At 42.1% G+C, this 23,337-nt stretch overlaps 1 protein-coding gene across 3 annotated transcripts; it reads left to right on the forward strand.

Annotated features, from left to right (window-relative positions):
• Positions 1 to 15,171: 15,171 nt before the first annotated feature.
• LOC107392766 (germ cell-specific gene 1-like protein) lies at positions 15,172 to 22,447 on the forward strand. Of its 3 annotated transcripts, none has more exons than XM_015970738.3 (5): positions 15,172 to 15,808; positions 16,800 to 16,847; positions 19,447 to 19,599; positions 21,348 to 21,459; positions 21,928 to 22,447. In XM_015970738.3, the coding sequence occupies exons 1-5, from the start codon at positions 15,532 to 15,534 to the stop codon at positions 22,220 to 22,222; spliced, it is 885 nt and encodes a 294-aa protein (XP_015826224.1). In that variant the 5' UTR covers positions 15,172 to 15,531; the 3' UTR covers positions 22,223 to 22,447. The 3 variants fall into 3 exon arrangements, with proteins under 3 accessions (XP_015826224.1, XP_070408150.1, XP_070408151.1); XM_070552049.1 differs by having other exon boundaries at positions 15,173 to 15,808; positions 19,447 to 19,594; positions 21,343 to 21,459; XM_070552050.1 differs by lacking the exon at positions 16,800 to 16,847 and having other exon boundaries at positions 15,179 to 15,808; positions 19,447 to 19,594; positions 21,343 to 21,459.
• The last annotated feature ends 890 nt before the right edge of the window (positions 22,448 to 23,337 follow it).

Below are 23,337 nucleotides of genomic sequence, written 5' to 3' on the forward strand. Positions count from 1 at the left end.
AACGCGCTCTGAGCTTTTCGGTCAGGAGATCTTTTTGATCTGCTCAAAAGTAACTGATGAGGTGAAAAGGTAAGAATCCAGGCAACAGATTTTCTGGAGAATTATGAGGCGATGCAGGAAGAAGAGAGACAGACAGGACAGGAAAATAGTTAAATAAAAACAAGAAAACAAAACAAAGTGTTGAAAAGTAAAATGTAGGTAGATTTATCTCCACGACACGTTTTACCAGTTAAAAACAATAAGTTACACACATGTTATATTTATACATCTGATACAATTCAGATCACCTTCAAAACTCAGTCACACACCCAGGGCCTTTCAAGACATTTTGGGGGCCAAGGCAAAATGCCCCCCCCCCCCTAACTAGACTCCCCAGAAGCCTCTGTGTAATTCATGCCCTCTCCAGTAGTGTTAGTTATACGGTGTTTATAAAAGCCCCTCAGACATTACTGACATGTTCTAATATTATCAGATGAAAAACTAAATTATCAGACATGCTGTCTCATCTGCTTCTTTTATAAACTTGCAAAAAGTAACAAAACCGTTTGAAAGCCACTATTTGTGGATTCTCTGAAAGTTTCCATGGAGTGTGTGACAACTTATTTTTTCATTGATCCTATCGTCTAATCTCACAGCTGAAACAAGTATCCTTAATAATCTGTGCACAGGAAGCTTACAGATGCTGTAGTAAAACAAAAGGTATAATAATTTATTATTAATAAAACCTTGTTGCAGCACTAAAGCAGAAAAATGAGATTTTGCATTAAATATGCAAAATATTTACATATGAATTGTTTTAAAGCCCTTTAATTGGCAGAATCTGATATTAATTTAGTTCTTACAAAAAATGGGTCCCAACATGGTTTGTGTGGCGTTGCCATAGTGTGACGTCATAGGCACAGATCCCCTGTCCTCTTGTTTGGAAATGGAAATATGATCACCCTACATTAAACAAACTGTCCACCCGGGCTTTTGCGCTGCACAGAGACGCTTCGCTGCCTACGACTGAACGTCAGTTGAGAGTCAGTCTCATGCAGACTGACCAATGAAGAGAGGGCCTCAAGTTAAGACCCTCTCCTCATTGGTCAGTCCACACGAGGTGGGTCAAAGGTTACTCTGGGCGGGTTACGTGTTGTCAGGCATTCAAGTATTGAGTATATTTACTGCATATTACAGTAAAATATTCTGTATGTGACCACATTATGGTGATCCTCGGGTCGTGATGATGGAGCCCTTGAATATTGTTGCCCAGGGTACAACAAAGTGTTAATCTGGCCCTGGTTCCGCCGTCACATTCCCGCAGAAACTGGTTGATCACACCGGGGCCAGACTACTAGCATGTGGTTTTACAACCACAATGTCCTCAGAAGCAAAAACGCTTTTAAAAGGGAGGGAGGAGTCCTAACTGTTGCTGCAGGCGTGTTGTGTGAGAGTGCAGTTATATACTGGTTAATATATTTTTGGGTTCAGTTGCTTTCATGTGGCCTAATGTGAGTCTATTTGGGATCATTGGAATGATCAGCAGCATTTCTTGATGTGACTTTATGGCAGTTGCCCAGGGCATCATCACAAGGAGGATGGCATTCATTTACTTTTGTTTTATTTGGTATTTTTTCAGTCATTTTTGGAAATAGTGATCAGTTTTGATTAATTCACAGTCTATGTTTAATTACATTTAAAATAAATATCAACAGATGAGATCAAACAAAACAGATGAGAATTGCCCTTAAGCTGTTTAACTTGGACCAAGCATTTTAGGTCACAGATAGATGTAGCTTAGGGTCTCTGTCTATACACCTTATAAGACAATTTAGGTGATGGCATGTTGTTTTTCTGCTATTGAACTGTTTTCTAATAATGTTGTGTTAAATAAAGTGAAGGAAGGAGAGAAATAACGTTTCCCTAGCAGTTTTAAAAAATTTCCCCATGTAATCCGATTAATCGTGTCGAGACCCCATCCGATTCATCGATTATCCAAATAATCGTTTGTTGCAGCCCTATCCCGAGCCCTATACCCAAGTCAGGTTAACTAATCCAAGTACGTTCTTGCGTACTGAAAATTTATTTTTGGGCAGCTACAGCAGAAAGTCTGCTCTACTGAGTGTGGGAGGACGGCTTTTGGAACAGAACCGTAGGCAAGGCAGTAAAACCCTTCTGATTCTGACTTCAATGTGCTTTCCATTAGCAAGAATATCAAGAACAATAAAATCAACGTGACAGAAAATACAATTTAAAAATGAGAAAGAAACAATGTTAAAGTTAAAGGGTGCAGAGCGTACCGTGTATTTGCTGTATGTCAACAAGCGCTACTTGATGCTGCGGTATAAAAACGACCTGAAACAAAAATGTCACTTGAATAACAAGAATATATATTTATTTGTATGTTTTGTCCACGTTTTATTTTTTGTGTCTATTAACAGAACTTGATAAAATAGCATTAACCGCTGTTAAAAGGATATTTTTCGTGTTTTTAAATCCTTTTCTTGAGCCAGTTTGTGCTAAAACGTCCTTTACTGTGTTAATGAAAGGCCACCCAGCTCCTATTGCCCCCTGTGGCCACTTGCAACTTCAGAGTAGCCGGTCCGCTCTGGTGGAAAAAGAGTTGAGCTTACATACCTGGCGCTGCATTCTGGGTCCAGCACGTTTCCTGCACGGTTCACGAATACAGCTGTTTCGTTAAATTTAGTGTAGACTCTAATGAAGGCTGAGGAGACATTTAAGATGTTAGATTAAGGTGTTTAAAAGAAAAACGCACAGCGTCGCATTCGGTTTTAATAACAGACACTAGGGGGTGCTAAAAGCAAGCCAAAACTGCCTCGTCTTCCTTTTGAGATAAAGGCAAAGATGATTTGGTGCGACGTGCTCTTTAAGGAAACGCCTGCTTTGTTTTGACAGTAGTTTAGCTTATTAGCATTTGCGAAGAGTCAGAAAAAACTGGTCATCAATCTAATTGTTTAAAATAACAGACACCTTTATATTTATTTATTTAGACTTTATTTGTGTTTTGATTTTTAAAAGTTACGTATGAGCTTTAACCTCTGTCCTTTTCTGTTTGGAGGATAACGGTCACATCTGGGACTTGCCATGATGTGTATTTAGGATTAGAACAGTACTCGGGTGTCACGTTGGGAGCCAAGAGGAGGTTAGGACCCAAAGACGCAGAGATTCCAGATGACACAGGGTGGAGAAATAACGTAAAATCCTTTATTAAAGAATAAATCCAAAAAGGCAGGGAGCCAAAAACAAAAATCAAAAAGTCCCAATAAGAAAACCTAGAGCAGGGGTGGGCAACTCCAGTCCTCGAGGGCCGGTATCCTCCATCGCTTTATTTCCCAGTTCCAACACAGTTGATTCAGCAGCTCATCAAGCTGCAGAAGCCAGCTAATCTCCTGCTGATTAAAATCAGGTGTGTTGAAACAGGGAAAACAGTAAAACATGTGGGATAGTGGCCCTCGAGGACCAGGATTGCCCGCCCCCTGACCTAGAGTATCCAAAAACGTAAGAAACCAAAATCTAGAGAGGGGAACGAGACAAGGGTGACACAAACAATGACCCAACAACAAACAGAGATGCAGACAGGGTTAAATACACTGGGGCATGATGTGAAGAAGATAAGCTGCAGGTGTGTGGGGGAGAGAAACCTAGCGAAAGCAATTACAAATCAGGGAGAGGAAACTAACATGACCTAAGAGCAAAAACCTAAAGCCAAGAAGAGCAAGCAAAATAACTAATATTCTAAGGGGGAAGGAACACACTAAAGAGACTAATTAAATGAAAAGCTGAACCTTACAGAAAAACTGCAGAGGGGTGACTAGGGGAGACCAACGGGAGCACAGGACCTGGGAGGGATAATCTGGAGGGGCTGCAGACCAGGAGACACATGAGGAACACAAGGAGACACATAAGGGGATCCTTAGAAGAGGATGGAGCACACAAGGAGACACATGAGGGAGATGCAGACGCAGGCCATGATGTCACACCTTGTCCTGTCTCCCCTTTTGGTTTAGTGCTGTGTCTTTGTTAATTGCTCCCACCTGCCTCTCGTTTCCCAATCACCCAAGCTCCCAGCCCTCCTGTATTTAAACCCCTTCTGTGTTGTGTCTCGTGTTGGTTCATTGTTTCTATGTCCTGCGTGCTCCATATTAAAGTTCTTGTAAAACGTCCTACCTGTCTGCCTCACCCCGTTTGGATCCTCACCTCATCTCCGCTTCGCTCACCGGCACGGTAGTGACACATGACATCGGGCAAGTACATGAATACACAAGTTCAGACAAGAATACAAACTAAGTAATGGCCAACGAATGAGTTTCTTTTAGTCGCTTTAAAATCAGTGAATCGAAGAATCCCCCAGCCAGGAAACCAGTCTCAGTCTAACCTTCCTTCCAACACGACCGAGCCGTTAGACTATTTAGTGATTATTTCACTGTAGAATTCTTACATACTTTTAAAAAAACAAACTCTGGGCAGTGTTTGCGTATTTTCTGAATAATCATGTTAAATATTTATGTTTGTGTCATATTCTTTAATCGAGCAACGAGTATTTGTAGCATTTGCATCAAATCTAAGAACCACCACCAGCACGACAGGGCTCAGTTTATTGGTATTTGACCAAAATGTCCTTAGCATCTGTTAGCTTAATTTTTCAAAGTTGTTCACTATTTGTAACCTGAAACATCCCAGGCAGCATGCCGTCACAACAGTAGGTGGCACATCCTCTCCAGATCGGAGGCAGCCCCGTCCCTAAACAGTTGTTTATTCATCACAGCTGATGTAAGGCCCACAGCAGCAATCACAAAACCACTCGCTCAACATCTACTGTCACTGTAAGCTGATTTCAGAGCAGACAGTATGATTTCGAGGATCTGTGAATGGCAGATTATAAAGACTAATCCCCTGGGCCTATGTGTTAAGAGGCAAATTCTGCTCTTATCAGCTTTGAGCAGAAGTTGCAGCTGAAATACAAATGACGCCTGTGTCTTTCACAAGCTTAGGGCTCGCTATGTTCCACTCTCTAGTCACATATGCTTCAGATGCATTCAGCGTTAAATCAAACACACACCATGCAACAGCTCCTAATCCCATTTGACACGGATCCTCGTGCACAATAGAAAAAGCTGCACATAAATCCGTGCACTTTTTCAGATGGTGGTAAAACTGTTGCATGGGATCAGCGGCCACACTCTGTGTCGAGACGATGCGATCTCATAAAGATAAAATTAATGTTTATTTAATCTCCATTTTTCGTGCTCCGCCTTCTCGGTGCACGTGAAGGCTGCAGCTGTGCATGTTATGAGATTTAGTTGCATTTTTATTTTCTTTCTTGTTTTTACGCTTCAGTTCCTGGCTTAGCTGCAAGGAAACGTGTCGTCTTATTATGTTCTGAAGGAATTCTGAGGAATCCGTTGATATCCTGTGATCACTACACTGGATTTATTATTCTTAGTTTTCCTAATCCAGATTGCAAAACTGTAAAACCACTCTTGTTTGTAGTTTTATATCGTCCACCAGGCCCTTACTCTGAGTTTTTGGATCAGATCTCTGATTTTTTATCTGATTTGGTGCTAAATACTGATAAGGTCATTATAGTGGGGGATTTTAATATTCATGTGGACATTGAAAATGATAGCCTCAATGTAACCTTTAGTAATATCTTAGACTCAATTGGTTTTACCCAAAGAATACATAGCTCCACCCACTCCTGCCATCATACATTGGACCTTGTGCTGACTTATGGCATAGAGTGTGAGGAAATAACGATCTTTCCACATAATCCAGTCCTCTCAGACCACTTTCTGATAACCTTTGAGTTTTTTATAACTGAGTTCTTGAGACATGAAAGTAAATTTCACTATAGTCGGTCTCTATCTGACAACGCAGTTGCGTCTTTTAAATCAACTGTTCCATCTTTACTGTCCTCAGCATCTCAGAGGAACGTAGCAGAGGGCAATATTTTCAGTTCTAGCCCCTCACAAATTGATGCCTTAGTTCATCATGTTAATTCTTCTTTACGTGTGGCATTAGCTGATGTTGCCCCTTTAAAAAAGAAGGTAATTAGGCACAGGAAGTTGGCTCCCTGGTTTAATTCTCATTTACGAGCCTTAAAACAAAACTCTAGGAAATTGGAGAGAACATGGCGCTCCACGCACCATGAGGAGGCCTACCTATCCTGGAAAAATAGTCTTGTGCTTTATAAAAATAAGCTTTGACAAACTAGAACTGCTTATTTCACAGCACTAATTGAGGAGAATAAGCATAATCCTAAATTTCTTTTCAGTACAGTTGCTAAACTTACACAGAATCATAGCTCTGAGCCATCTATTCCCTTAGCCCTCAGCAGCAATGACTTCATGGGATTTTTACAAGTAGAATTAATTTTATTAGAAACAAAATCTTTTGCATCCTCCCTAATGCGATTTCTTCTTCCTCAGTAAGTGAGGCAGCATCAGAGGTGCCTGTAGAACCTCATCTGTGCTTGAACCATTTTGATCCAGTTGAGCTTTCAGATTTATCAAAAATATTAGCTTCATCTAAACCTTCAACTTGCATTTTGGATCCAATCCCAACCAAATTATTTAAAGAAGCATTTCCTTTGGTTACTGCCCCCATTCTAGATATAATCAATTTATCCTTAGTAAATGGGTATGTACCGCAAGATTTTAAGGTTGCTGTAATCAAACCTTCACTTAAGAAGCCTTCTCTGGATCCAAAAGACCCAATGAATTATAGACCAATATCTAACCTTCCATTTTTATCCAAAGTCTTGGAGAAAATAGTGGCCATCCAAGTATGTGAGCATTTAAACACTAATGCTCTGTTTGAGGAATTTCAGTCTGGTTTTAGAGAGTATCACAGCACTGAAACTGCATTAGTGAGGTTACAAATGATATTCTCATGGCCTCAGATTAGAATCTTGTGTCTGTTCTGGTCTTGTTAGATCTCAGTGCTTTCTTTGACACAGTTGATCACAATGTTCTTTTAGAAAGACTTGAACATGTTGTAGGGATCAAAGGAACAGCGTTAGGCTGGTTTAAATCCTATCTGTCTGATAGATTTCATTTTGTAAATGTACATGACAAATCGTCTTCATATTCCAGGGTTACTTGCGGAGTACCACAGGGTTCAGTGCTTGGACCAATTCTTTTTACTATATATATGCTCCCAATTGGGATGGGATAAACTTCCACTGTTATGCTGACGATACTCAGTTATATTTTTCCATTAACCCTGATGAACCTAATCGGATGGGTAGATTACAGGCTTGTCTTGAGGACATAAAAAATTGGATGACTCTAAACTTTTTGCTTTTAAATCAAGACAAGACGGAAGTTCTCATCTTTGGACCAGAAATCCAGAAAATGAAACTGCTTAGTCAATCACCTGACCTGAATGGCATTACATTAATCTCCGAGAACAAAGTAAGGAACCTTGGTGTTATCTTCGACCAGGACATGTCATTCAAATCCCAGGTTAAACAGGTTTGTAGGGTTTCCTTTTTCCACCTTCGGAATATTGCTAAGATTAGAAGCATCCTTTCCAGGAGTGATGCTGAAAAACTAGTTCATGCATTTATTACATCAAGACTGGATTACTGTAATTCATTACTCTCAGGAAGTCCACAGAATGTAGTTACAAGTCTTCAGCTTGTCCAAAATGCTGCAGCTAGAGTTCTGATGAGAATTAAAAAGAGAGATCATATCTCTCCTGTCTTAGCTTCCCTACATTGGCTAACTGTTAAATTCAGAATAGATTTTAAGATCCTCCTTCTCACATATAATGCTCTTAATAATCAAGCTCCATCATACATCAGTGATCTGATTGTTCCATATGTTCCTAACCAAGCACTTCGCTCTCGGACTGCAGGTTTACTGGTGGATCCCAGAATATCTCAAATTAGGATGGGAGGCAGATCTTTTAGTTATCAGGCTCCTCTCCTGTGGAACCAGCTCCCAGCTTTAGTCCGTGAGGCAGACACTTTGTCTACTTTTAAGACTAGGCTTAAAACATTTTTATTTGATAGGGCCTATGGTTAAAATCTGATGTTAGCCTAAATCTGGACAAGTGGGGGAATAGAGGGAGGTGGAGTGTACAGTCGGTAAAGACGGCTCTCCCTTGCCCTGACTCCAACATGCCTCCATCTAAATAGGATAGATTATCCAGAGTTATCTCTGTAGTTATGCTGCTATAGGCTTAGACTGCTGGAGGATACACTGACCACTTCTCACACTCTACTACTTTCTTCTACAATCTGCTCTTTAACTGTACTATTTTCTGCAATTTCAGCTGTTAACTTTATTTTCTCTCTAAGTGTTTTTTCTCCCCAGAAGAAACAACAATGTTCTGCTGAGCTGTGGTGGCCTCATGGAGGGGACCATCGTCTAGCACACTGCTGCTAACCACTAAAACATTCTCCCTCTCCTGATAATAACTTTTTGCTTTCCTTGACGTTGGATGTGCTAATACTAGTTTACCCGTTTAATTATAGATCCACTAGGATAAATACAACAAAGTTTATCTTTCACCAAATAGAATATTTACTAAGACATCACAATCTAACTATAGACACATTACTTGTCTTTGTTTGAGCGTGCGTGTGTGTGTGTGCGTGCGTGTGTGTGTGTGTGTGTGTGTGTGTGTGTGTGTGTGTGTGTGTGTGTGTGTGTGTGTGTGTGTGTGTGTGTGTGTGTGTGTGTGTGTGTGTGTGTGTGTGTGTGTGTGTGTGTGTGTGTGTGTGTGTGTGTGTGTGTGTGTGTGTGCCTGCTCTGTCTTCTCGATCCCCAGTGAGTCGTGGAGGATGGCTGCTTATACTGAGCCAGGATTCTCTGGAGGTTTCTTCCTGTTAAAAGGGAGTTTTCCTCTCCACTTTTGCTAAAAGCTTGCTTAGTATGAGGATTGCTGTATAGTCACTGACACTAGTCAGTGACTTGATGCAATTTGCTGGGTTCCTTATATAGGAAACATTATTTCTGAGTGGCTTAATGAACTGACCTGAACTGGAATGTTTATTATTTGAAGTGCATTGAGACGACTCTTGTCGTGGTTTGGCGCTATATAAATAAAATTGTATTGAATTGATTTGATTTTAACCTTTGTAATTCATCTAAAATTATTATGAAATATGCGAGTCTGACCGAAGGACTCGATCCCCTCATACCACAGTTCTCCTGTTAGTCATTTGCATGATGGGGGACTTCACACATTACTTATATGACTGAATCACTGAGGTTTTTCCTGTTTGTGTATTTTTTCAGTTTTACTTATTTCCCGTGACCTTCCTGATTAACATGGAAACAAATTCATTAAAAAGATAAAAGTTTCAAAAAGAAAAATTAGAAACAAAGTAAGAAACGGGATAAAATAGAGATGAAGGAAGCTTTTGAGGTTGAGCCGTTTCAAAAGAGCTCAGATGATGCAAAATTCAAAGCTCTAAGAAGATTATGACGCAATAAATATTGTCCAAACTAGCAGCAACCATGTGTTCCCGAGAGCTGTCCACAGGTTTTGTTTTTGCTTATGATACTAGTAAAAACACGGGGACAAGTAATGACTTTTAAAAATGCTTCTGATATGAAAACTGGGCCATTAAAGGATGAAGAATCTCTTAATATAAACTTGTGGTTAATTTTTTACAACTTTTCCTCCAAAATTTAAGAATTTCACTTTTATTTTTTCAGAATTCCTTACTTCATGGTCGAGAAAAACACATTGTGGAAAAAAAACTACTTTGATTGTAAGAATGGACAGGGAGTGACATCATTTGGGTTTGGTCAGACAATCTGAGGTTCCACCTCCAAAACAGACACTTAAAAGACACTCGGGGCTCCTTAAGGGCTGTTTGCTGCCTACAAAATGCAGTAATGCAGAGCAGCAGAAGCTCAGGAGGTAGAGCGGGTTGTCCAGTAATCGGAAGGTTGCTGGTTCGATCCCGGCTCCAACCAGAGAATTCTGCAGTTGTGTCCTTGGGCATGTCACTTAACCCGCCTTGCCTGCTGGTGGTGGTCTGAGGCACCGGTGGTGCCAGTGCTCAGCGGCCTCACCTCTGTCACTGCACCCCAGGGCATCCCCAGCGTGTGAATGTGTGTGTGAATGGGTGAATGACTGATTGTGTTGTGAAGCACCTTGGGGGGGTTGTAGAACCCTAAGAAGGCGCTATACAAACACAGGCCATTTACCATTTTCAAGCTTTAACGCTGTGGTACGTAGTAGGGCTGGGCAATAAATCGAAAATGTATCGTTATTGAAATTTCTGACTCTTATCTGGATCATTTTTCCCATGTCAATAAATTTGATAATAAAAAATGAAAAGGTGTGTGTAGGTTAGAAACGTTCATGTCCCTTTAAGAAGCTGCACCACCTTTAGTCACGTAAAAATATGACTCAACATATGACAGCCCCATCTAGTGGACAATGTTTGTTTCTGCGCGTACCTGTGGTTAGCGTCCACTTATCCTTATCGAGGTGAAATCCTCAATATATCGTGATATTGATTTTAGGCCATACCACCCAGCCCTAGTACGTAGTTAAAACTTTCTAAAGTAACTTAAAACATGTTTAAATGTGACTCTGGCCCTCTTCTAGGATAGAAAGTAGGTAATTCATGGTTTATATTTCCTCTAAGCCCCTCCCCTAAACCCTACAGCAAAATAAACCATTTACGCCAGCGTAGAGTGTTGACCAGTAGAGCTGCGTGTCCACTAGAGGAAGCTGTCAATCAACGAGAATGCATCCCAATTCCTAGCATACACTGCAGTATGACATAGATGTGTACGTTAGCTTAGCACACCACCCTAGCTTGAATGCTAACTGGACCTGCATTAAATTATTGTCGGTCTGTAAACTTCGGGCTAAACTGTGGGAGAGGAGGGAGGGGAACAAAAAGGGATTGATCGTTTGTTTTGTGGAGCTAAGTGATTAACGTAGCATTCAACCTTATGCTGCATCAGATAATTGTTTTAGCCTGTTGTAGCATTAGCATTGCTACCATCATGAGTGCAGGATAACTGCAGGTTTTAGAGGTTTCCCTGCTTGAACACTGCAGATTTGATTAAAATGAGTCATTAGCAGCTCCTACAGAACCCGATGAAGGCTGAGGAGATCATTCAGCAGTTAGGTCCAGGTGTGCTGAGCAGGAATATCTCAAAAACATGCAGCCACAGCAATCCTTTGTTGGCCCTACGGCGCCATTTGTGTGTAGTAATATGCTTCCAGAATGGGAGGACCCATAGCTATTACAATTTCAAAAATGACGTAACGCTACTAACCACAGCTTTAACACAGTCCAGTTCATGTAGTTACAATAAAATTGTGTAAAACAAGGATATCTAAGTGTCATTTCTAATTTATAACCTTTTTAAAGCATGTAGTGAGTGATGTTGTTCTGGTATCCCCACAAGGAAGTTTGGCATGAACACTAGTATCATCTCAAAGTTCTACAGGTGTGCTATTGAGAGCTTGCTGTCAAGCTGCATCACAGTTTGGTTTGGAAGCTGCTCTGCCAGCAGCCGTAAATCACTACAGAGGGTGGTGAAAGCAGCAGAGCACATCACTGGCACAAGGCTTCCTGCCATTCGGGACATTTATCTCCAGCGATGCCTCCGGAAAGCACACAGCATCATCAAGAACCACAGCCACCCAGCGCATCAGCTGTTCTCCTCGTTACCATCTGGCAGGCGTCACAGGAGTCTGCCTGCTCGGACTACGAGACTTAAAAACAGTTTCTACCACCAAGCCATACGACACCTCAACCATTTCACTTAAACACACACTTAAACACACACAACACAGGATACAGATGTTACCCTGCAGCTCCACAAGTAAAATTTAATCTGCACTGGTTACTTCATTTTAATGTTACTACTCACTTTTTTTAGATATATTTATATTTAGTCATCTATACTTACTTATCTATTTAGTAAGCTTTTACTTTTAGCATGACTCTCTAATATTTTGCTTTTACTGTATAATACCTTCTTCTTTTTTCTATTGTATTATGCTGCTGAGAGACCGCTGCTCGTCAAACACATTTCATTGCAATGTTGACCCTGTGCTAACTTGCATTTGACAAATAAAACTAAACTAAACTAAACCACTGGAAGCCTTTCCACCTCCGTTCAGCGTGACTATCCCAGTGCTTTTCTGCGGATGTGTTCATTATTCAACACTGCAGCGAGAGACATCAAACTGCAGGGATTAACTTCTTGTTTTTTGCCACAGGAGACAACCTTTGACCATCCACACAGACGTCATAAGCAGTATTTATCAAACTGATGCCAAGTCATTGGTTTCCACTGATACTCCATATGACTCATGTCAGCTGTTGGCAACAACTAGTGGAGATTTAAAGACACAAAGCACTTGTTAACGTGGGAGAAGATGGAATCAACCAGGAGCATGTTTACCGTCATTCCTATTTTTAAAAATGGAAAGTTTCCCCATTTGATCAGAAATAGACTTGTAGACTGATACGCTAACAGCTAGTCTGAATGCAACCAAGACCAATTTTTGTTTTTACAATCTTAAAGTGACAATGTGTAGTTTTTATTGTTAATATGTGGAAATATCTATCAAAATTGTTGAAAATCATTGGCGGCTCCGTAACATATAACCATAAAAATCAGGTCTAAAATACATGGGAGTGGGTCTAAGTCTCTGGGCGACGCCATATTAGATGCCATTAGATGTGGGTGACTGTGGCACAGGAGTTAAGCACTTGGGTCTCGCTGGAAGCCAACAAATTGTCGTGACCCGGAAGTTCCTCAAAGACTGGTCTGGTCGGCAACCGCTGCTTTTCCTACTGGCTTCGGTTCCAGAAAAGGTCAAGCTGGACCTCATCATTCCTGATCTAACGGGGACTTCCGCTAAGGGTTATGTAGGCCGACAAATGGCGTCTAATGTGTTTATGAATCTCCTAACAAAGCTTAATGTGAAGACACCAGAACTAATCGCTTCTTCGGATTTGCTGGTTCTGAGCAGCATTACACCTCACCCCATTCACCGTCTCATTCACCTTAGTTACACCATACATTTAGTTTAAAGTTAGTCTAGTTTAATTTGTTTTTAATAAATCTTTAAACTTTTAAACTCAACTCTTTCTCTCCTGTTGTCTCTGAGTGAATACGAAGCTGTTATCTAATCCCTGCATTAAAAAGTTCCAATCTTCTGGTTTAAAACAACCTCACAGATCCATAAGGTTGATTTCATATTTACTATGGAATCCTGCGTCTTATGGCTTAACATGTCATTTAAATCATTACATAACAGATTAGATAGCAGTCATTTTTAGCTGCTACACACAAACACATTTCAAAAGTGAACTAAATATAATTTTATGTCGCTGCTGCAGCTTTTCCATCTACGTTTGGGGCTTCTTAGTGGAGAGATCTGACCCGGTTTACCAGTTTCCACCGTCATGTTGAAGCACGGCTTAGCCTCGGGGGTTAAAGATGTTGGCAAGCTGCCGAGGTAACTGAGATGTTAGGTCTGTCCGACCTCGTTTATTCTGGGGTTGTAAACGCTCTGCAAACAGCTAAAGTGGTTTGTATTTTTAGACCGAGTTTGGAATGAAAAATGGACTTTAAATTCACCCTGACAGGGTAAACCCATCAGCACCTCCCTCTGAACGAGAGGGCAAAGGTCAGCTTCTCTGAAAACTCCACCCACTCTCAGACGAAATGATGAGAGCAAAGGTTCAAGCCGTGGGATTTAAAAGTAATTATTGTGCAGTGGGTTTTATTAGGTTTAATTAATGTTACTCAGTCATGACTGTGCACTAATCACACATCATTTTTTGGAACGTTGCATAACCAGGAATCACTTAAAAGTCAAGAGTGCCGTTATTTGAACTGGTGACTAGTTGTCCTGAATGTTTCACGTCCAGAGATGACTTCTGTTGTGAGTGGTGCTGCATAAATAAATTCAGTTATTCATCAGGTTGTTTGTTGTATTGGCTTAATTTAGTGGTGGTTATAAATGTGTATAACTTTATTTATGATGATGAATTCCATTCACTTTTACATTTTCTGGATATGCAGACAAAAAGACAGAAACACGTTTTTTTTTTTACATTATTTTACCTTTAGTCTAATTCTGTTTAAATGCTGTGAAGGTGAAGCGATCCCCTGTCTAAGGTCTCAGCATCCATTATTGGTAAAATAAGGTCTGGGTTGGTTCTAAACACTGAATGAATGAATGAATGAATGAATGACTGAATGAATGAATGAATGAGCAGAGAGAACACACGCCTTACAACAGAAGAGAGAGGGGAGCTCTTAACCCTGATTTTATTTTTCTAAGTATAAAAAAACAGATGTAGCATTATAATTTACTAAATACACGTTGTGAAAATGTCACTATTTAAACCCATTAAGATTTGAATTTAGGTCAGCTGGATCAAACACAGCTAACAATGTTTTTAACAATAATAAAAAAGTTTTTAATCTCACATGTTCATGTTGTAAAAGAGTGGAATTTTATGACATTTTCCCAAAAAACAAACTTTATCCCTTTAACCTCCACACCGAACAAAGTGAACCGGTTTTTCTTTTTCACATTTTAATCCATTTGGTGCAATGAGGGCTATGATAACTCAAATCACTGTCGTCGTCATCTTCCTCCACTTATCCGGGTCCGGGTCGCGGGGGCAGCATCCCATCTAGGGAGCTCCAGACCGTCCTCTCCCCGACCACCTCCAGCAGCTCCTCCGGCAGGACCCCAAGGCGTTCCCGGACCAGATTGGAGATGTAACCTCTCCAACGTGTCCTGGGTCGACCCGGGGGCCTCCTGCCAGCAGGACATGCCCGAAACACCTCCCCGGAGAGGCGTCCAGGAGGCATCCTGACCAGATGCCCAAACCACCTCAACTGACTCCTTTCGATCCGGAGGAGCAGCGGTTCTACTCCAAATCATTGTTTGTCGGAATATACATTTAAAACAAGCAGAGAAACTTTGATCATTTGCACCAAAGCCAGTTTTACTGAGTTTTGTTCTTTAATGCTTGAATATTTTAGTTTAAAATAAACCTTTTATTTGTCTAAACAGTTGTAGGCTATGGGGCCCACGTTCAGAGTGGCACCGGCCCACCCCTAGAACCGCCCCTGATGATTTGTATTAAACAATGAAAAAAAATAACTTTACGTTGATATTCTAGTGGGAAAATGCGCCTATAATTCCCAGAATTCCAGGTTTCAGTGAAGCAGAAGCCTTTAGTTCAGCTGTGACGTTTGCTCCGGCGGACGAGGGGAAAGAAAGAGGAGAGCAGCGTAAGAAAATCACCATCAAATCCTCTGGCAACGTGACGTCCCAGCAGCTGGAGCAGCTGGAGGCTCGTGCAGCAGCGCGTGTGAATCACATGGAGTCACTTTGGCGCGAGGCGCGTCTCTGTGTGGATTCTGCACGCGCAGGTTTATAATATTACTAATAAAATAAAAACTAACCGGAGCAGATGGGAGCCCTTCCTCGGCAGCTGCGTTCGGGAGTCTGCGCGTCGCTGCTGCCCTGAACTTTCCTCCTGGTGTCCTCCTGCAGCCTCCAGCCGCCATGAAGACCAGGACGCTGCTGTCGCTCAGCCTCAACTTCTTCGCGCTGTTTTTCGCCATAACCGCGTTCATGACGACTTACTGGTGCGTGGGCACGCAGAGAGTCCCCAAGCCCAAGTGCAGCAAGCTGCGGACGCACCAGTGCATCGATTACGGGGTGAACGAAACGGACCCGAACAAAGTGGTGTACAGCTGGGAGACCGGGGACGACCGGTTCCTGTTCCGGCAGTTCCACACCGGGATCTGGTTTTCCTGCGAGGAGAACATCCACGATGAAAGTAAGACCAGGTGTGTGTGAGTGTGTGTGAACGTTAAAGTCTTATGGATCAATAGGAAGGTCGTAAAGTAACATAAGTTCAGATATTAGACGTTTTAGATCGGTGTAACCATTTCATTAAACTTCTGAGCCAAACCTCTTCACACATGAAACAGTGAATTCTGTTTGCAGCTGAAACGGCTTGACTTAATGAGGATTACGTAACTGGGGGGTCTTGATGAGTTTTTCCTCAAAACAGCTGTCGCCACCCTCCTCCTAACTGATTAAAGAGCTCCACTTACAGCAAATCCAGACACATCCGGCTGATGGGAAGACAAGGAGTTCCTCATCCGTGCAGGAATCCTCCGGGTCAGGGGTCACGTTTCTATCCTGTTTGGTGAATTGACACATGGCGCTCCACGGATGTCTCCATCGTTGACGGGGCATGATTGGTTTTACAGTGCATAGATTTATTTTTCTTACCAGATGTTATCTAGCCCTGCCAGCACATCTGGTGACAGAGCGAGAGGCCAGAAAAGGCCAGTGCCTGGCATATGCCTGATATTCTGCACTGAATCATTTCTGAACGTTCGGTTTTTTTTTTTGTTTCTGTGAGGATTAAACTGCTGATGTGTTCAGACACACCTGGATTTCAAGTATAAATTAAACAGAGATAGGACTTAGACTGCAGCCTGAACAGGATCAGTTAGGCGCTAAGATGTGAGGTGGTGTTTGGTTGAGACTCGAACGCACCAGGGAGCAGACTGGCAGGAAGAGTTTTATCTGAACGATGGCAGGTTGGACGACACGACGGGAAGACGAGACGAAGATCTGGCACAGAAAAGCTCAACCAGATGTCCAAGGGCAGTCGGGGACACAGGTGGGTAGTCTAACGAGGGGGGACGAGACCACCAGAACCTGACATGAGATTTATGAATCTAAATGAATCTGTCTGTATTCTATCAATGGTTTGCAGATCCATGACTGTATATATTTCTTCTGCTCTGCTGCAGGTGAGAGATGCAGAAGTTTCATCGATTTAGCCCCCGCATCGGAGAAAGGTGACTTAACTGGTCTCATGAAACACCCCCGATCACTGGAGGTGATGGGATGTTTATGAAGTGGGCTTCAGCAGGCCTGGAGCCAGGCCTTGGAGACCTGCAGCTTCAGTATGAAGCCCAACAGTTCTGGCAGAAATCTCTTCACTTGACAGTTATGATTTAAAGGGCCAGTACCGATTTCTAGAGGTGTGATGGTACACCTATAGTCCTGGTTTGGTACATGGATTGACTTTTCTTTAGAGTACCGTGCATACCGGTACTACTTCCAGGCAGTCTGTCAGTATCCCAAAGCTTTCTTTGGATTTAACCAAACCTGAAGAGCATTCACAGTGATGGGCAAATTTACAATTTAAAGAGGGTCTTTTATCCATCCCAGGGTTTGTTTCCCTCCAAAAATCAGTATTTTTCTGGAATTCCATATTGGACATGGAAGGAAGGAAGGAAGGAAGGAAGGAAGGAAGGAAGGAAGGAAGGAAGGAAGGAAGGAAGGAAGGAAGGAAGGAAGGAAGGAAGGAAGGAAGGAAGGAAGGAAGGAAGGAAGGAAGGAAGGAAGGAAGGAAGGAAGGAAGGAAGGAAGGAAGGAAGGAAGGAAGGAAGGAAGGAAGGAAGGGTGGGTGGGTGGGTGGGTGGGTGAATGAACGATACGTTCGATCGGCTCACACATTAGTGGCACAGAACCGGACTTTGGTTTCATGGTAGGTAGGTAGGTAGGTGAATGAACGATACGTTCGATCGGCTCACACATTAGTGGCACAGAACCGGACTTTGGTTTCATGGGTTGGATATGCATTTTCCAGTCCGAGGAAACTCTTTTTTTCATACCTCCTCCCCAGCGGTCCAACTGGAACCGAGTAGACACTGATTGGCTGGCTGAAATTACGCGTACCGCCTCTGATTGGTGAGTAGAATGAGCCAGCGGGGGGATCCTGCTCACGCGATTTAAAATGAAAAATTTTAGTATTTTAAATTCCCAGACGTCTTATGTTAAATCCATGGCACATATCAAACAGGATCAGAAAATAACTTTTATCCTCTCATAGACACCCGTTCACTTTTAGCAGTTGGGGACCCATGGTCCAGAGGTAGCTGGGTGTGTTTTAAGCTCTCCATTGAAACAGATTTCATTCTCAGCTGGCTGGGGGGTTGTCAGTTTTCCTCCTTTAAAAAAATAGGTAAAAAATAGGAGGAACTCCGTCACTGCTTACAATCCAAATTAGTGTGGTTGCCCATTCTGCAGCTAGCTAACGCAGCATCGTAGGCTTTTGTAATTCAACACCAGGAGGAAAAAAGCCTCCAGCATTGTTTAAAAGACTGAAGCCAATAAACAGGAGCGGAAGCCGCGGTCATGTGACGCAAGTCTGTTCCATTTAACCGTTTTCTTTGACCAAGGAAGGACCGTGTCCTCGTAAGCAAGGCGCCTTGGCATTGAGGAACACCCCCGTAACAGCAAGCTAACGACCACACTTCCTGTAACACTGGAGAAATATTACCGTAATAAGTGTAGTAAGTTCTCCCTACCATAAAACACCTGATACAACAATGTAGTAGCCTACTTATCAACCTACTGTGAATGACTCGTCATTGTTTGTCTACCAGAATCTTCTGGTGCTGATCCGAAAAATCCGAAACCGATTTTGTTGCTTAGGAAAATGGACTGTAGTTGAGGATGTCATTCTTACAAACTGCACCTTTTAATTAAAATGGAACTGGTGATCAAAATAGTTTTGCTTATATTCATCAATTTCAATGTAGTTTTATTCTAATCATCTGGAAATGAAAGCAAATTTAATCAACACATATGTTTTTATTTCCACTTTGTCCCCTTGGCGGCACTTTAATAAATAATCTACAGTCAGTTACGACAGACTCTGACGATGTTGGTCAGTAAATGAGGCAACAGAAGGAAGTATTAAAGCTTGTTTATATTCTACTGAATTTAACTGCAAAAGAAAAAAGAGGGACGTTTGACCTCACCGTTGACCCGGTTTTAGACAGTACCTCAAATTTTATTGTTCTGCACTAAGATGTTTCCCAGGGCATTTTTTAATAGAATGATAAGAATCAACATTTAGTTTCGGAAAATTGCCTCATGGTTTCTCAGTCTTTTTTGTGCTACACTGGAATAACAGCAACAGGAATTTAAAAAGTAGAAGAAGAAGAAGAAAGTATCATTTCTATAGCGCCTCTCAAGATAAAAATCACGAGGTGCTTCACAAAAACAAAAAATGTAAAAAATAATTTAGAAAATGATTACAAATATATTTAAAATGAGCAAAAAACAGACTATTGTGATTAAAAATGTAAAGAAAGAGAGAGAGTGAATAGGAAAGAGGGAAATCGGTGGATCCTGAGGAAGGTGGAATAGGTGGGGAGAGCAGAATAAAGAGAGAGTGGTGAAGAAGGTCATACAAAAGCCAGCTTGAACAAGTGAGTCTTCAGCTGCTTTTTAAAGGAGACCACTGAGTCCACTGATCTCAGGCTCAGGGGGAGAGAGGTCCAGAGTTTGGGGGCCACAGCAGCAGATGATCTGTCAAGTAGTTTTTAGGTGACATTAGCATTTTCTACTGCACAATGTTCTGGGTTTGATTCTGTTTCTCAGGGATGCTGTGGCTGTCTCTGGTTTCTGAGATGTTGTACATTCTCCTGCTGTTGGTGGGCTTCAGCCTCATGTGTATGGAGCTATTCCACTCGAGCAATGTCATCGATGGACTCAAGCTCAATGCCTTCGCTGCTGTCTTCACAGTGCTCTCAGGTTGTCTGAGTTCCTCTTTGCTTTTATTCTGGTTGTAATTCTGACAAGTATCAGCTTTTAATCTGGTGGTTCAAGAATAAAACTCACATCTAGTAGATTTAAAAGAGAAGCAACAGGTTTTCTTTAGGAAGACATTTCACTTCTCATCTGGAAACATTTTTAGCGCGGTGGCAACTCAGGGTGTCTATTTTCCTAAAAGGCATGCGCTGTTTCCGACCTGCTTTCCTACGTAAATGATGACACTGGAGAGACGCTCAGTGTTGATGATAAGCTGCCCTGGGGCAAACTGACAGAAGCACGGCTGCTGAACGCTGGCACCAATGGTCCCTCGGCCACCATGTCAGGGAAGCCGATAGCGTGTCTTGTCCAACAACACGACTGCGACATGCTAAGCAAGGCTCAAACTTGCAGCTCTTCATTATTGGAGCAGGAAGTTAACTTTTTGTCCACTAACTACTAGTGGTGTGCATCTCTACCTGCCTCACGATTCGATCCGATTCCGATTATCTGCCTAAAGATTCGATTTGAGTCTGAAATGCATCACGATTCTTCTCACAAAAAATTTCATTACTTAATAAAAGCAGTAGAATAGTTTTCAATTTCTTTTTTGTTTCAAAATCCCTGAAAAACAACATGCATCTATTCACTTTAGTGAGCAATAATGTTTAAGTGTGCTGCCTATAATAACTTAAATAATATAAGAAATAATGTTTTCAGTAGAGCAGCTTTAAGATAGAATACTACTGAACTTAAAAATAGTAAACAAATACTGTGTTAAGTGATTCTTTCACATCCAGGATCCCAAAACCAAAATTAGTCCAGACATCCGATTTAAATGTAACGGGTACATCTTTGATTACTGGTAATGTTCGCCCTGTCTGCCATTTCTGTTTTAAATTGGCGCTAGGGCAACGCAGTGCGCATGTCGTTGCAACTCTGCCCCCAGAAGTAATTGTAAAACCTCAAAACTTTATTGTCCTCGCATAGACGTAGGGAGAAAATCTCACTATTTCACGTTGCTGCATCGATAAGGAATCATGCACGGCTGAATCGCGATGCAGCTTAGAATCGATCATTTTTCCCACCTCTACTAACTACTGCTAACGCTAGTCCAAGGTACTGCTAATGCTAGCCCAAGCAGCTAACATCCTTGTTGGACAAGAAGAAAACAACAAAGAAGAATTTTGGAGCACCACTCACATTCCAGGATGTACCGGGAACATCCAGACTGTGAACGAAGGCCAGATGAATGCACAGCCCGCGGTCCTTGTCCTCTTCCTCATTTGTCCACCTTAAATTGTTAGAGCTTCATTCTAATTTACCCCCCTGCTCCACTGCCCACCCCACCTTGTTTTGATCCCATTCCTGAATGATTAACCGTCGGCGAGCATTAAAAACCTCTGTGAATATCAGGAGAGCCGTTTGTTAACTAGCTCCCTCTGAAGCTGCACCTTTCTGTCCGACTCAGTGAAGCTTCCTGGTAAAGAAGCCAAACGTCGTCTAGAAAATAAAGAAACGCAGACGTCTTTTTCTGGACCTTCTAGCATCGCCAAGGCCTCAATAACTAACAACCTTTACCAGCTAAACATAGTAGCAACAAGAGTTTGCAGCGTATGAACAAAGCTGCGTTTCAACAAAGTTATGTACATCTTGTCGTGATTTTGGGTAAAATACAGAATTTATGAATTGTATGATTTGATGTATTTGTCCTCGCTAACTCTGTTCTGCGACCTTTCTCATGACCTCAGGTCTCCTCGGGATGGTGGCTCATGTGATGTACACTCAGGTCTTCCAGGTCACCGTCAGCCACGGCCCAGCTGACTGGAGGCCCTACAACTGGGACTACGGCTGGTCTTTCTGGTAGGTCAGCAGATGTCGAGTATCTGGGTGACCAAACCTAAACGGGCCCATTAGGAACGTCGATGAGAACTTCCGCTCTGCTCTCTCCTTACCTTTCTGCAGCATCGCTGTGGGCAATGAAAGAGGCCAAAAGCACTCATGTTGTGGCGGGATTAGGCTTTGGTGTCCAAATCCTTATTTCAGGCGTGATTGGAATTGCATAAGGGGATAATATTCTACTTCTATATGCAGAAATTCCTTCTAGAGGATAAACAATTGTTGGAATTAACCGAGTGTGTAAAATATACATGTGAATTTTGGATGCTCTGCAATCTGTTCAACCGACCAAACAAAATTTGAAAGGCTTGGCAGTAAAAGCACATAGAGCGTCATCTTGTAAGATTATTTGTTTGTTTGTTTGTTTGTTTGCATTTCTCACAGCAGTTTTTCCACCTTTGATAATATGTATTTTTTTCTGTTTTCTACCAGCTTGGCATGGGCATCTTTCACCTGCTGTATGGGTGCGTCGGTCACCACCCTCAACTCCTACACAAAAACTGTCATCGAGTTCAGACATAAACGCAAAACCTTCGAGCAAACCATCCGGAGCGAAAACGCTCGGGAGGCTTACGGATACTACCGGGATCGCTCGTTGCACTCTATCTCTAAATCGGTGGATGTTTACTCCAGCCAGTCCCTGAAAAGTGGCAGGAAGACCCCCACACCTGCTGACTCCTTGGACCTGAGCGACTATGCAGCATCTCTGGGGGAAGAACAGTGCTGAGAGGGGAGGAACAGTCGGCTCATGTGAGACTCGGTGGGATTCGAGGTCACGCTCTCAGCTCCATGTGAAGCTTTTCAACACTGCCTTAAACAAAGCGGGCTACTCTAGTGGAGCCTGAAGTCGAGGAAACCAGCTCAGAGCTGGAATCACTGTGTGAAATTCATGAACCAGTGTGTAATCTGTTTGTGTAAATTATTGCAATATTAAATGAAAGGCAAAAGTTGAGTATATTCATATAGTGTGTGACAGCCGTATCAAACTGCTACCTGGGATTTCCTTCTTTTGAAATCAACCAATGATGACCTAAATTCTCACATTTTCAGCACTTTGTGCATTTAAGTTCAGCTGTCAATGAACAAAAAGGAAAATTAGTCTTTTCCTTCTGTCTATTATGCATCATTAGTGAAAATTAGCCGGTTTAGACTGTTGCAAATTTCCATCAAACTGTTTTTGGACTTAGAGGTACAAAATGTAAGAATTCTACAGCAATAATCTCAAAACTGTTGAGTGTCTCAGTCATGTTGGGAGGAAGGTTACAGTCGCCTCTTTTATAAAACCATGCAAAGCTGAGGCGGCTTCAGGGAGTCTTTGGTCGTTCGTAAGTGGTCAGACTGGCGGTGATGTGACGCGATCATGTGCTTTTTACAACGGCGGACTGGTATAAAGGGGGAATGGGTCAGTCTCAACGCCGCCACAGACTTCTTTTAACTTGGACATAACTTGTTTTTTATTGCAATTGAAGCCATGCTCGTGTTTCACAAGCTACTCCTAAAGGTGTCTGGCCTCCAAGGTCCCCATGAACTGTCTGGTGATCTGACCTTCAGCTTTAACGGAGCAATGCATCGCTCCAGTTTACCGTCTCAGCTGGTTCTGTTTGCAAAAGCGAAACTTATACCCCTTTGACTTTCATTTTAAATATAGTTGCCAGCTGGATCATGACTCCTCCCTCTGTTACACCAAGGTGTAATCTTCACAAGTAATACTACTACCAAGCTTGGTGGCATGAAAAACACAAAATTCCCGCACCGCCATGCCCCAATGGCGCTTTCATAGGACACCATGGCAGCAGTATTTCTCTGACTTACCAGCATGGCGTGTTTTACAAAAGTGGCTTT

Source organism: Nothobranchius furzeri, chromosome 6 (genome assembly GCF_043380555.1).
Source record: "Nothobranchius furzeri strain GRZ-AD chromosome 6, NfurGRZ-RIMD1, whole genome shotgun sequence".
In the NCBI taxonomy this organism is placed as follows: domain Eukaryota; kingdom Metazoa; phylum Chordata; class Actinopteri; order Cyprinodontiformes; family Nothobranchiidae; genus Nothobranchius; species Nothobranchius furzeri.

What these genes read in the sequence shown, in the direction of transcription:
- LOC107392766 (XM_015970738.3), top strand. Translation starts at nt 15,532, where the DNA reads ATGAAGACCAGGACGCTGCTGTCGCTCAGCCTCAACTTCTTCGCGCTG. An exon ending in GGAGAACATCCACGATGAAA is followed by an intron (nt 15,809 to 16,799) that starts GTAAGACCAGGT and finishes GCTCTGCTGCAG; the next exon opens with GTGAGAGATGCAGAAGTTTC. An exon ending in GACTACGGCTGGTCTTTCTG is followed by an intron (nt 21,460 to 21,927) that starts GTAGGTCAGCAG and finishes GTTTTCTACCAG; the next exon opens with CTTGGCATGGGCATCTTTCA.